This window comes from Sander lucioperca, chromosome 22 (assembly GCF_008315115.2).
Source record: "Sander lucioperca isolate FBNREF2018 chromosome 22, SLUC_FBN_1.2, whole genome shotgun sequence".
NCBI classification, from domain to species: Eukaryota; Metazoa; Chordata; class Actinopteri; order Perciformes; family Percidae; genus Sander; species Sander lucioperca.
Window position 1 is genome coordinate 11,858,646 of NC_050194.1, and position 15,072 is coordinate 11,873,717.

General features: G+C 39.6%; 1 protein-coding gene across 2 annotated transcripts; it reads left to right on the forward strand.

Moving 5' to 3' along the window:
* The first annotated feature begins 64 nt into the window (after positions 1 to 64).
* On the forward strand, positions 65 to 13,903 carry LOC116044310 (sodium-dependent neutral amino acid transporter B(0)AT2-like). 2 transcript variants are annotated; one of them, XM_035997807.1, is made up of 15 exons: positions 65 to 186; positions 3,247 to 3,466; positions 4,229 to 4,386; positions 4,678 to 4,798; positions 5,333 to 5,508; positions 6,504 to 6,614; positions 6,711 to 6,952; positions 7,204 to 7,387; positions 7,492 to 7,693; positions 8,460 to 8,619; positions 8,800 to 8,962; positions 9,333 to 9,887; positions 10,850 to 11,028; positions 12,112 to 12,114; positions 12,552 to 13,903. In XM_035997807.1, the coding sequence occupies exons 2-12, from the start codon at positions 3,247 to 3,249 to the stop codon at positions 9,579 to 9,581; spliced, it is 1,986 nt and encodes a 661-aa protein (XP_035853700.1). In that variant the 5' UTR covers positions 65 to 186; the 3' UTR covers positions 9,582 to 9,887; positions 10,850 to 11,028; positions 12,112 to 12,114; positions 12,552 to 13,903. The 2 variants fall into 2 exon arrangements, with proteins under 2 accessions (XP_035853700.1, XP_035853699.1); XM_035997806.1 differs by lacking the exon at positions 65 to 186 and adding an exon at positions 1,698 to 2,063.
* The last annotated feature ends 1,169 nt before the right edge of the window (positions 13,904 to 15,072 follow it).

The following is a 15,072-nucleotide window of genomic DNA, read 5'->3' on the forward strand; positions in this document are numbered from 1 at the left end:
AAAAAAGTGGGGTGTCACATTTCATAACAGTCTTTTATTGGAGGTGGACAAGTCTCCACTTTATCCGCCAATAGGGGAGATAGGCGGAGTCAGGTGAAGTGGCAGAGAGGTGACCACTTGACTTTGGTTTTAGGACATTTGGAAACTTTGTGAAGGACCTATAGCTCTATCATTTCATACCACAAGGTATTTATCACTTATTAATAAATACATCCCGTTATTTCCAAGCGCAGATAATACTGTAGTATGAGTTGGTAGTGGCAGTAGACTGTGTGTTTTATTTGCCTCCAAAACAGGCATACGTGGCATGCAGCGTGCGTGACTACGCGGTGCCGTTTAGAGAAATGTCACTAGCTGTTAGTTCAATACTGAGAGAACTATAGTTATCCTGTGGGACTTCTCTCTGGGATTCCTTTTTAGATTCTGTAAACAAATGTTTGCAGACTCTAAAAAGGAATGCTGTTACAACCACTGTTCAAGGACGTGAAATGATTCCAGTCTATGCTAGATGATAGGAGCCGACTATTGCATCAGCCAGTTTTATCTTTTCATAAACTAAAATTAACTAAACCAGGAATAGGCTACAGAAAACTGAACAAATTGTGAATATATCACCGCGTTATGTTTGACAATCCATTAAAACGTGGATCAAATGTGATCAGATGATTTATTATTATATTATTTATCAACTTGTCATCGTTACTATTTAAAATGGTGTCCTGTCAACAGACGACCCCTGCTATGACAAATACTAAAAGAATGGTAGTAGGGTCCCACTTCCACTGTTAAACTACATCAAAGTCACTGTTGGAAAATCGGTGTTTGGGCTTCTGCTGCATTCATGACTCCTCCTGTGTATAGGAAAACCCCCGGGACCCAACCATGAGGACCATTTAAATTGAGCTAAAAGCAAAAGCTGCAAATCGTTGTCGAGTTGGGCTCAAAAACGTCCACAGCACCCGCAACCCTTTCACTACATTTAGTAGCCTAGCCTATCTTATATTACCTTTTTTATTTGAACTTAACTGGAGTATTTCCATTTCTTTTTCTTGCACCTTTATGAAGCGATGATAAGTCAATAATTCAATTAAAGGACAAACATTCACTGCTTTCAGCTTTTAAAATGTGAGCTGAGTTTCTATGTTTTCTATCTATTTTAAAATTTCATAGCTTTTGGCTTTTGGATCGTTAGCCTAGTTGAACAAAACAAACTTTTTGAAGACTGCATTGGGTTCTAAAAAACTGATGGATACTTTTCAATATTTTATATCATTTTGTAGACGATTAATCGATTAATTAGAGAAATAATCGACATTAATATTGGTGCCATGGGACCCACAAATGTGGGTACAGAATATACTGTATTTAGTCAGTGTCATCATCACAGGGCAAGAATGTGATATAAAGAGAGAGAGAGAAAGAGTAGCAGAAAGACAGACTATTCCATGCATGCAAAATGCATTAACATAATGTTTATAGATGTATAAACTATCTGTAAGCGACACAAAAAAATACTGCTCTGAAGTCTGATGTTCCATCATCTGCTTTATATGTTTCTAAGGGAAACTATGTAAACTATATGAAAAAATATGGACATGGTCCATAACGATTAAATTAATGTTTGGTTCCGGCTGCCACAAGTTGGTGTTTTTTTTTTTTTTTTTTACAGATTTCGTGCAGCCCCTGAATGCAGCACTGTAGTAATTGTCTTGCATCACGCGGAAGAACCAAACCCACGGCTAAACCAATAAACCGCGAGAACACGCCCGCTATAAGAAAGACAATTACCATATTCAACGCACATACCGATATGCGTTTTTATATCTTACTATATAGTTAAAATCGGCATCAAAGTATCTGATATGTTACATTAATTTTGACAAATAGAAACGGGAGAATAACTCAGCTCGCGACGTGGTTGATAAGTGACAGACCAAACAACAGCCACACGTGCTCGTTTCCTGCTTTGAAAGGACCGAAGAATAAAACATTATCGCCGACATTCTCCATTTTCTGCCATCTCCGGGTTTTGTTCTACCTCTTCGTTGATTTTCGGGTGACAGGTAAGTTTTGTTTATCAGAAGTGTTTTTCGTGTGTTCACAAATATCAGACAGTCCAGACAAAGACACATGGTCGGGGATGTAACGTTAACGTTACTTGGCCATGTGGTAGCTTCAGGCAGGCACCGCGCAAAGAGGCTACAACTTTATTTCTTAAAAGTAAAGGTGATATGAACATGCATGTTTGGAAATAGGTGCTCCAAGTAATGAGGATTATTTTATTCCCGCGTTACAAGGATAGGCTAATGCAATTAACCAGCTGGTGGGATAGCTGGCTGCTGTTATGTAACGGCTACACTATGCCGCGTTCTATTTACCTCGGAACTCCGTTTTAACGAGGTCAAAGTCGGAAACACGCCCCCTGACCTCGGATTTACGAGCTCGGAACCATAGCTCGGAACTCGGACAACCTCGCAGTAGCCCGAGTTCAAAATCCAACATGGCTGCCCCCTGTATCAACAATTGTGAAAGCTGCAGTAACCTAAGCACTTCTGTCTTATTTGTGTCACTAAATCAGTCGTTCACACAGGCATGTCCAACTTCTATTTGTGGACATGTTGTTACGCTGTTTGCATGCACAAAAAACTGCGTAATGTGTTATCAACTGATATTGCTAACAATAGCTAACCGGGCTAGCTAGAGCTAAAACAATGAAAATCCGACTTTTTTTTAGAACGCATTCAACTCGGGTATGACGTCATTCCCAGCTCCGGCTTCCGAGTTCCAAGGTAAATAGAACGCGGCAGGTGCCAGTCTTTCGATCACCATAACGTTTATTTAACACTCTAAAGCTATAAAACTGAACATGAAGACATTCATGAAGGTAGGATTTATTACAGGACTGTTAGATTAGACTGCATCAGTCTTAGCTTGCCGTAGCCACACACACACACACACACACACACACACACACACACACACACACACACACACACACACACAGAGCACCAGTGTATCCCTGAAAAAAGTATCATTGCTTGCTGGAGTCAGAGTAGTATGTCTGTTTCAGGTACACCACGAGTAAAGGCCAGAAATGACTGTGCAGCATCCCCTAAACAAGCTGCAGAAAAGTCTCCATAAATCTATGAGAAATCAACAGGATAGCTGTGTTGACTATCATGGATAGTCAGCCACAGCACATTGCTTATGTACTATCCATTCTCACCATTTTTTTTCTTTTCTCAGATGGAGAAGCAGCCCTTGCCAACTGACGATGACGGGACAGGAACCACAGAGTCCGAGATTGACTGCTATGTTGGTGAAGAGAGCCAGCAGGGCTCGTCTGAGCCTGCCGCTCGAGCAGGATGGAACAGTAAAATAGAGTATTTTTTGGCTCAGGTGGGATTCAGCGTCGGGCTCGGGAACGTGTGGAGGTTTCCATATTTGTGCCATCAAAATGGAGGAGGTGAGTACCCATTATTGTCATGCATGTTAGATGGCTGGATAGGATTGGGTCCTGTTGGTCCCATGGGACCCACAAATGTTGTGGTTGCAGAATATACTGTATTTAGCCAGTGTCATCATCACAGGGCAGAATGTGATATATAAAGAGAGAAAGAGTAGCAGAAAGAGAGACTATTCCATGCATGGAAAATGCATTAACATAATGTTTATAGATGTATAAACTATCTGTAAGCGACACAAAAAAATACTGCTCTGAAGTCTGATGTTCCATCATCTGCTTTATATCTGTTTCTAAGGGAAACTTTGTAAACTCTATGGAAAAATATGGACGTGGCCCATAACGATTAAATTAATGTTTGGTTCCGGCTGCCACAAGTTGGTGTTTTTTTGTACTTTTGTCTTTGGTGATTTGGCAATTGACAGTGATGAGGCAGATAGGAAATGGGAGAGAGAGCGGGGTATGACATGTTACAAAGTTTGCGCTTATGTGGCATGCATCGTTGTAACCATTCGGTTACCAAGGGGCTCTGTATTTTTTTTTTTTTTTTTTTTTTTAGATGAAAAAATCAGAAAAAGCTTTGTGTGTCTTATTTAACTTGAGGAGAATGACTTAGACATATTTTCAAAAGAACATTGTGTTGCAGGTGGCAGTCATCAGAATGGTGTGGGATTTAAAGATCACAGTCTGGCACAAACATCTGCTTCTCCTTTACATCATGTCGGTTCATTTGTTAACCGAGTTCTGGTCACCTCTTCTCCTCAGGAGCGTTTCTCCTCCTGTATGTGCTGCTGATGCTGGTCGTGGGCATTCCCTTGTTCTTCCTGGAGCTGGCAGCCGGTCAGGCCATCCGACAGGGCAGCATCGGAGTGTGGAAGTACATCTCCCCCAAGCTTGCAGGGATTGGCTACTCCAGCTGTGTGGTAAGATACTGATTGTAAATGATTGACCCACCTTTAGGATTGTTAAGTATATGATGATGAATGTATTCCAGGTGTCATTTTGTGTTGCACATTTCTGCTTCAGTCAGTAATTTCCTGTTTCCCGGAACACCTTTTTGCCATTGTATAGAAAAGCACAGTGCTGTATGAGTAGGGCGAGGGAGCAATGGTGTATTTATCCAATTGAAAAAAAACTATGATGAGGTATTTGCAAAGAGGCAGGCTATTGTGTGATGATAAAAACCGGATACTCTTGTTCTCACATGTCCTCAGGTATGTTTCTTCGTGGCTCTCTACTACAATGTGATCCTTGCATGGAGTCTTTTCTATCTTGGGAACTCGTTCCAGTACCCGTTGCCTTGGGAACAGTGCCCAGAACCGGTTAACGTAACAGGTAAACACACAGCATTAAAGGAATTCTTCACACTTAAAGTCATCATTCTGTATATCAATTACTCACACTGTGTTATCCTGAATTCTTGAAGAAAACATTGTCTTTTGTGGATGCCTCCACGGTGAATGGAGAATCTGAAATTGGAGTAAATCCTTGATGAATTGAAGTAAATGGGGGCCACGGTTAACAGAAACTATATCAAAACATCCATTTACAAACTCTCACACAACACATGCTGTGTAATCTAAGTCTCATTTATCCAGTCGTATGCTCAGTACGTCCCCCTATTACTTCAATTTATTAGGATTTACTCCATTTTCTGATTCTATACTCACCATGGAGGCAGGTGACAAAACTGAATGTTTTTGTAAAAAATTCAAAGTAATGCAGAGAAAGTAATTGAAATACAAATTCTAAGTATGAAGTATTTCTTTAAGGTTCAAAAGACATGAGGAGTAATTAATTTGTAAATTATTCAGCTGTGTGTTACATGTTAGACTATTATTTGATTTTTTTTTTTTCTCTTTACACCAGTAAAAGAATGTGAAAAGAGCTCCCCCACATCGTATTTCTGGTACCGCAAAACCTTGGATATCACAGACTCAATTGATGAGACGGGCTCTTTCAACCCTTACATGGTCTGCTGTCTGCTGGCGGCCTGGACAGTCGTGTGCCTGGGAATGTCCAAGGGTATCAAGTCCTCTGTCAAGGTAGACATAATAACACAATTGTATCCTGTGCTACATTGTTTTGGCATTCTCTGTTTGCTCCAATCCCAGTCATGTGTTGGGCTTAGATTCCAGGGTTATTGTGGGTGAGGGAATCTCTCTGGAATGTCCGGCTTAGCTGTTGACCCACTTCAAATGGCAACATCCACATTATGGGTTAAAAAGTATTGGGTGAGTTTTGTAAGTTAGCATTTATTTAATACTGTTGTTTGTTATCCCTAACGCATATCAGCCAGTTCAGTCTCCGCAGAGCTATACATTATAATGAACAAACACAGGAATTCAACCCTGCCTGGAACAAATATACTATATCAGGCGTGGAAATAATTATCTTCTGTATTAAATGTCAGAGCTAACATCTGAGGGGAAGTTTATTACCGCTCAGGCTGAAATCAGGTGTTTCACGCAATTACTGTACAGACTTAATATTCTTGATTTTAAGAGGGCCATATGTTCAGTGTATAACAAGCAGCAGGCTCTACACTTAAGATTAGATGGAACATCAGTTATCTCTGTGGGGGAAATGGGTTGTTAGAGAAGCAAAATCAGTAGGATTCAACACACAGTTTATATAAACTCATAGAAGCAATTTAACGAAAATAAATCTGTTGGAGCACAGCGTACTAGCAAAAGAAATGGATATTTGGGGCGACCTCTAGCTCACCCAGTAAGAGCATGCGCCCCATGTAGACTGAGTCCTCATCTCTCTCCCACCTTTCCTGTATATCCACTGTCTCTATCAAATAAAGGAAAACCACCAAAAAAAGTCATCTTAAAAAAAAAAAAAAGGAAATTTGTAGTATTGAGTGCAATTTGTCATGTGTACTGATAATTTATAAAAATGATAGGGAGCCACTTGGTGAGAGTTGTGCCTTTTCAACCCAAAGTGCTTTTGCGCACAGCCAAAACCAAAAAACTCACTTTACTTAGCTGTCTGGATTAAATTGTTCATGTCATCATTCTTTGTCACTTCCTAGGTGATGTATTTCTCCTCCATCTTTCCCTACGTGGTGCTGTTCTGCTTCCTCGTCCGAGGGCTCCTGCTGAATGGGGCCTTAGAGGGAATCTCCTACATGTTCTACCCCAAGGTATCCGCAGATAAAATGTCTAGTTGAGTGTAGAAACGAGAGGCAGATATGAATAATTTTCCTGACGCACCTGCTTTTCCCTCTATACATTTCTAGCTGGAAATTTGGGCAGACATTCAGGTATGGCGGCAGGCAGCCACGCAGGTCTTCTTTGCCTTAGGTCTTGGCTTTGGGTCCATTATCGCCTACTCCTCTTACAATCCCAAGAACAACAACTGCCACCGCGATGCCTTCACTGTCTCCACTATAAACTTCCTCACATCTGTGCTGGCCACTCTTGTGGTGTTTTCTGTGCTCGGCTTCCGCGCCAAAGGCAAGGCCATGGAATGTGTAGTCAGGTATGTTTAATTAGAGGATAAACGTTGAGTTATGCATCAAAAGACTGCATGATGTTTTCAATGTAAGTCACTAGTATATACATATTAATTTGTCCCTCACATTGGTACAGACTGGTACGCCCTCTTTAATTATCTGTGTCGCACAAAATATTTTGCATGTTTTCTGAAATTATTTTCCTCTGAACTGTTTTCTCTTGACATGTCCTGTTGCATAAACTGTATGTTTACAGTTCTGTTTCTTCTTTTCTTAGTAATATGAGGGAGTTATCAGAGCAGTTTCGCAGTAGTAATGTGCACCCAAACCTGATGCCAGGCTTCAATTACTCTGATCCCAGTTCTGTGGCTCTAGAGGACTACAGGGCCTGGTTTAAACAGTATGGACATATGGTCCCAGGCAATTTAACAGACTGTGACCTGGAAAAAGAGATGAAACAGGTAAATATTGAGTTCTTGGACTAACATCAATTTGCTTTCATGCATTTTTTTGTATTTTATAAAAATACATAAAAGCTAAAGCTGGCACTCTTGTTTGTGTTCAGGGTGTGGAGGGCACAGGTCTAGCTTTCATTGCCTTCACAGAGGCCATGTCACTCCTGCCTGGCAGCCCCTTCTGGTCAGCGCTCTTCTTCCTCATGCTGCTCAACCTAGGACTCAGCACCATGTTTGGCACTATGGAGGGCATTCTCGCCCCACTCACTGACCGCTTCAAAACTCTGGCCAACAACAAGACCAAATTCACAAGTAAACACTTTTTTTTTTTTTACCTCTGCCATTGGTTTTTCTTTTAAGGAGGGGAATCCCAATCAATGCAAGCCATACATTACAGTACATACATTTAATTTGGTTTTATTGCTCAGCCTTGAGTCCTAGTGGCATTAGACTGGCCAACTTTTTGAACAATGCTCCAAATAACACTAAGTGTGAATTTTGTGTTTCCCATAAAGTGCTATTGGACAGTAAAGTTTAATGTCATTACCCTGCTGGCAGATGTCTCACTCATGTCATTTTGCCCAGAAAGTTACAGCAAGTAGATCAGTGTCTTCTCACATGTCATGGAGCTCAGGCTAAACAGGATTCCCTGCCAACCCAACAAACCATCAGCTGATTTCACTGTAGAGCAGAGAGAGAGCGAAATTATTAAATATTAGGGGTGCACGATTCAGAAAATGTCAATATCAATTTTTAGGCTCAAGATTCGATTAAAAAAAACGATTCACGGTATGTAAATGTAGTTACTTTTCCCATGTGATTGCAGTAGACATACAATTTAAAAATTTAAATAAAATATGAATCGATTTTTGGAATTCTATGAATGGCTTTTGAATCGGTAGAGCTTCAATCGAGATTCGAATGTGAACCGATTTTTTTATTTTTTTTTGCACACCCCTATTAAATATACCTTCTGAAGTTGTTCAGGATAAACCATAAATGTATCCATTGTGCCTGACTGCCTATGCTGTCTTTTAAAGTAGTACTGTTTTACCCTAACATGTTCATGTTGTTGCAGTTTTCAGCTGCATCATCGGCTTTGTAATTGGACTGCTCTTCACCCAGCGTTGTGGGAACTACTTTGTGATGATGTTCGATGATTACTCTGCCACTCTGCCCCTCATCATTGTGGTGGTTTTTGAGACCTTCAGTGTGTCTTGGCTATATGGAGCTGATAGGTGAGGTCTATTTTCAGATTGTGAGTGACTGTTTTAACTCTTGAAATCTTAAATTCCAGCTAAATGTCAACTAATCAGTTTAGTTTTCTGAGACTTATCAGTGTCTTTTGTAAAAAATAAATAAATAAATAAATAAAAAAAAGTAACTTCTGAAAGTGAATTACTCCTGTGTTTCTGAAGGTTCCTCGATGACATTGAGGCCATGCTGGGCTGGCGTCCCCATGTGATTTACAAGTATCTGTGGAAATACATCTGCCTGATTGCTATGCTGGGGCTGCTTGGCGCCACCACCATTCGCATGTTCATCAAACGCCCCACTTATATGGCATGGAACCAAGAGAAGGTATGGAAAATTGTATTTAAAAAAAAAAAAAAAATACACCCTTAATGGGTTAACACTGGGAAACACTATGCTTGTTACACACACACACAGGGAAGCGCAGTAGCACACAAACATGCAAAAGATCACAAATAAAAATATTACGGTGCAGATCCGCCATCATAATAGCAATGTGCCAAGGTACAAACGTGCCTGGCTAAAGGGAATGGGAGATGACACTCTGGTTTCTTCACGCCGTGCGCTTAGATAGTTAAAATAGGGCCCTTGGTGGTGAATTTCTCCCAGATCACATTGAATATGTAAAGCAGGGTAGTTATAAGTTACGGTTGTTTAAGTCCTTGAGTGATTAATTTTGATTCTTTTTTTAATTCAGGCGTCTGAGGAGCCCCTGGAGTACCCAGACTGGGCTCTGGCCGTTTTGGCTATACTCATCATATTTGCTATGATGCCCGTGCCAGTGGGCTTGATCCACGCTGTTCTGCAGGACAGGAGAGAGCAAACAGTCAGAGATACAGAGACGGGTCAGTACAGCATTGTTAGCACTGATGACAAGTGTGAAACTCCTATGACTGACATGTCAGACCTGGACCGAAGGAACGGGAGCGCCGTCTCCTTTTCCTAAACACTGGACATGATGTCACACAGTGGGAAAGGACTTGCAGTCAAAATGTCAGTGGGCCATTTTTGAACAATTTAATTATCTCAAAGATTTTAGTGCAACTGTGGCACAGAAAGCAATCGCAAAGTGGGACAAAAGATTCCTTATTTTAATATTTAAAACTTTTTCCACTTTTTTATTATTATTTTTAACTTTAAATTAAGTCCAAGGTATCCAGAGAAAAATACTACTACTTCAACAAGTACAACTTTTAATAAAAAATGTTTAATATGGAACAAAAAATAACTTATTGCTGTGTAGTAACACAGGGTAACCCCTAGGGCTGCAACAACGAATCGATAAAATCGATAAAATTTGATTATTAAAAAAAGTTGGCAACGAATTTCATTATCGATTCGTTGTGTCGCGCGACACGCCACTCAGTCGCAGAGATAAAAGCAATTGGGTTGAGTGCCATGCGGAGCGGCGCGGAGCGAAAGAAAAGAAAAAAAGAGCAGAGCGGGGGTAGAGGAAATAAGGAGAGAGACCGGAGAGACCCTTAACGTTGTTCTGAAACACATGGCGGAGGCAGAGAAATCAGTTCGACCTAAGTCATCCAAGGTGTGGGAGCATTCACACTACATAAATCGAAAACGTGTTAATTGCAAGATAAGCAAAAGCGACACGGAATGGCACGGGCGCACCACGGTGATGATTCAGCACCTAAAACGTAAACATGCCGGAGTCCTTGTTGAGGAGGAAGGGAGTTCAACAGCAGGGTAAAGTCACTACAGAATCCTACTTTTGTTCCGTTTTGAAGTGAGGAACGTAACGTCCCTCCAGTGGTGCTGGTGTGGTGTTTACTCGTTATCCAGCTTGACAAGCATGACAAGATAGCATTAGCTCGTTAATAACAGTAGTAAAGCAGGACTAAAGACACGTTTTTATTCACTCGCCTTTTTTGGCCCATTAATTTTTCAATCTGTTATCATGTATATATTCTGTGCTTTCTCCCATATCAGTTATTGTTGACAAATATATTCGTGTGTGTTGGTTAAATATGGTAATAATTTAATGAGGTGTGTGTGTGTGTGTGTGTGTGTGTGTGTGTTCGTTCTTTGGGTTACTTACCTTTACACAACTATTAACTAAAACAACAAGTATGTATGTAAGTATGTATTGAGTTGATGTAAATTAATGCTTTTTTGTTTTTTTATCCGATTCATCGATTAATCGAAAAAATAATCAACAGATTAATCGATTATTAAAATAAGCGTTAGTTGCAGCCCTAGTAACCACTAAACTGATTGTTACGGAGTTGTACAATGTGTTTTCAGTATAAGTCACAGACATCACATCATGTTTCTGCATTTCTTAGTTTTGTACAAATAGTTCACTTGTCCATTTATCTAAAATATCCTACATGTTTCACCTTTTATAAAAGCACTCTTGTGTGAGATGCACCTCTTCAGTCAATCCATACATGTCATGCCACTTTGACAATGAAATTTCACTCCTCCTCCTTTTGCTGAGGGAAGAATTACATCTTACCACTGTTCAAAGTAGAGGTCGACCGATTCATCGGTTTTGCCAATTAATCGGCACCGATAGTTGATTGGTGGAACTATCGTTATCGGCAAAAATCCATACCGATGGTTGCGTCCGTTGCTGGAGCGGCTGAGAAGCGCGCGCTGTCATTCATTACACAGTACGCGAGAGCTGAGAAGGGTCTGCTGGCATCATGCATTACAATAGCGGCCTCTAGAGGCGAAATAAGAACTATCACTGATGCCTGGTGTTTATTTTCGACACGTGTTACTGCGCGCTGCACGGAGAGCACATGCTGTGCAGAGAAGGCTGACATCAGATGCTCGTTTAAAGCATCGACAGCAAAAAGGTATGTATACAGTACATATTAATTTGTTGAATAGATGCTGCATTAGTAGAGAAAGAACAGCACAACAGTATATTTGTTTGCTTTCGAGGCTGAGATGACGCTAAACATTAGTAGTAGGCTAACTTACCTCAAGCGGTTAAAACACTGACAAAAATAAACGCAAGTCCGACCCAAATGTCAGAATCAGAACCCTAAAGGCTCGTCCACGATCCCAAACGGCACCTCTGATTCATATTTAGATCATTTAATAACAGTTAAACGTAGAGACTTACTGATTGCTGCAGCTAAAAGCTAACGAGTTAGCCGTCACGGGGGTGTCTTTGGTGTCTTTCTAGCCTTTACAGGTGATTTTCTATCCAGCCTGGAACTTGTGCCTTTTTTCGGGGTTGTTGAGCATTAAATCCAAACTGTTACATCCAAGATTTATCAACTTGATGTCCATAATTCATCACGTTTTCGGTCATTTCTGCCGCTAACTCTGTGCTACCCATAGACAGTAGGTGCTACCGACAAGGAGATCTCCCATGATGCCTTTGTTTATGTTTTCAACCAATGGGAAGGCAGGTCCGTCACACATTACGCCTTATATGGGCATCCAAGCGAGAACAAATATATATATAGTATAAAGTGGGAAAGATAGATCCCTCCAGGTCAGAGATCGTCTGTTACCGTTCTAAACCGTTCTACAGAGAAGAATGGCGTCACTGTTTTGAGATTGTTTGTCTTTTATATGAATTATAATGCTCATTATGTTTATTTTTGCACTGGATGACTCCAAATATGTAGGAGAACTGTTTTAGACAACACACATGCTTGTGTAGCATTGCTGTGGGTGTAATATAAATAAATATGACATTATTTTGATTATTGGCAAAATCGTCTAGACTTTTTTTGAAACAATGTATGTATTTTGTCAACTGTATAAGTTATAAATACTATCGGTCGATTAATCGATTATCGGCAAATACGGCCCAACCTAGCTATCGGTATCGGTAAAATCCACTATCGGTCGACCTCTAGTTCAAAGTCTCTTCTGCATGTTACTTGTTTGGTAACTTTTTAAATCTTTTTTATTATTAAGTCTTTTTACAGCACAGTGAATTTGACAATTGTTATGATGTATTTTAAGCAGGGTTTAAGTTTGTGAGTTATGATTTGAGTTGGAGTTACAATTTGAGTTGAAGTTACAACAAAAAGCTAAGTCTGAATTAAAACAGGAAAAATGGCGGCATCACTGTATCTGTGTGTACGGCAACAAAACATACAGTGCATGTTGCACGGCACAGATACTGTCCAGTTAGATGCTGCACTTTTTGCTGTCGTTAGATGTTACTCAAATGTAGGAATACTCAGGACGGCCAGAGAGTGAAAGGAAGATACTGGTAAAGGGAAATGGATCCGTTCTATTTTGCCACAATGTTATATTTTCCTCAAAGCTAAGGAAGTATAGTTGTACAAGTTTTGTGAGACTGTTACTTCAAGAAAGAGTTGATTTAGCTATGTTGAAATTAAATTCAACTATTGGGTACTATAATTAAAAACTCACTGGTTTGGTTCTACAGTTTGATATCATACTGTACTTACAGTATACTGTTTGCAGGAGCATACTACAATTCATACTGTACATGTATTTTAACATACTCTGTTCAAACCAACCTGTGATCCAACCCCTGCTATACAGTATTAAAGCATTTGGTTTTTGGCTTTGTTCTACGCTGATTGTTGCTTTACCATCACCGTTGATTTTTTGCCGCATGTCAAGTGACAGAATGGTACAAATATTAAGGTAAACTCCTTTTTGTAATGTAAATATGTATTATAGATAGTACAAGTAGAAACTCTTCAAGAACCAATGTAATTGCAAATGTGCGTGATTTTTCTATCATTTATTATGTGTAAATTGGAAATTTGCATGATATATTTTTTTTTTTTTCTCTGAAGTTTAGGTTAAGGAGGAAACTAGTTGCATGTTTGTTTACACAGGCTAGACAAAGCCACTGACCACAAAGTACTCCTTTGCTTCAATGTTAAGGATGTATGATGTAATTGTATTTTGTAAAAAAAAAAAAAAAAAGTTTGATTTATTTGGTCATTATTGTCTTTTCGTGGCCATCAATGTGTAGTTTGTTTTACATTTTCAGTGGGTTACTATCAAAATGAGTTGACCGTATGCTGTTATATGGATATGTGCCAAAACTAAGTGCCTTCAGATTTAACTAGGCTGGCCGAACAAAATCTTAAAGGCATTCCAGCAAATGTATAGTTTTAAAAAGACTATTCTTTCGGCAGATTCACTTTTTAATAGTGTATGTAGCCTGTGAGTCTGTATAAAATGATTTTTTTTTTGAGGAAATGTAATGTAATACCATTGCTATGTAATATATTTTTGCCATTTTATTAAAAGTTTTCTTTCAGCACAACAGTATCTCGAAACAATTTTCGCTATTACACATGTAGCTTAAGCTAGTAATATAAACATTACTCTGTATTGATTTGTTAAATGGTTTTCTATATGTACATTATGTTGCTAAATACAAGTGAACTCAACAGTGCAGTTATTGTAGCTGTACCTTTTTGGTAAACATTTGTTAAATGCAATATTTTTTACGTTTTGTCGTATTCTGTCACACATTACGTCTGTCAGATAACATTTCATGGTATGTACATACAGCTGGCTGGTGATTGTAGTTTCAGTTCAGTGTTCTGAGTGCATGAAAACGTTCCAGCTCCAAAGCATTTAGCATCACAGTATTTAAAAAAACTCATTAAGTTTAAGGTGTAAGTGACAACTGAGATGAGAGGCAGGAATCTAAACCACTCCCTCAGAATAGTGATGTTTCTTTTCTTTATCTAGGCGAGGCTTGTTGAACATGAACGTGTACACATTTACTTTGAAAAGCACGGTACACACATTTTTCTTTCTTACAGGACTTCTCCACTGAAGCATTTGGTGGTTACATCACTTACTTATAAGCTCAGAGATTCTGGCTGGTTTTTTTAAGGAGTGAAGAGCATTTCTGCAACAATGCTCTCCACCAAAACCCACTTCCATCACTTGCTGTGTGTTGCTGCACAATTATCAGCTTGGGAAAGTTTAAACATATCAAGACTTCTGCCGCCAAAGAAACATCTGAGCAGCTATATACAAGGGCAACATGCAGAGGTAATGTGAAGATTTTTCTTATGACCTGTGCTTGTACCCTCCCCCCCTCCCCAAGCTCTGACTGACTGTTGGTAGACTTCAGTTTGTGTCTGTAACAGTCTGGCGGCTCGTATTTGCAGAATGCATGCAGGTGGCCTGAAACATAAAGTTCAAGGCTATCAAGATATGTCTCAAGGCAGGTGACCTATTGTAGCTTTTCCAAACACTGTTTTGACTGTTTCTTTCATATCTATTAGTCCTTGAGCAGTTTGTGTCCTTATAAGGCTGTGCAGAGTTTGGAAGTGGGACACACACCACCTTTACTAAAAAATTGTTTCAAACCAGCAAGCTCAGAGGATCAAATATCAGACTGTAAAGGTGACCAACTAAACTATGAAGATCTCTATCTCCAGTTTGTCCATTAACATTGAAGAATAAAGAGTTGAGTGTAATATAAGGAAATTTTGGCATCCGTC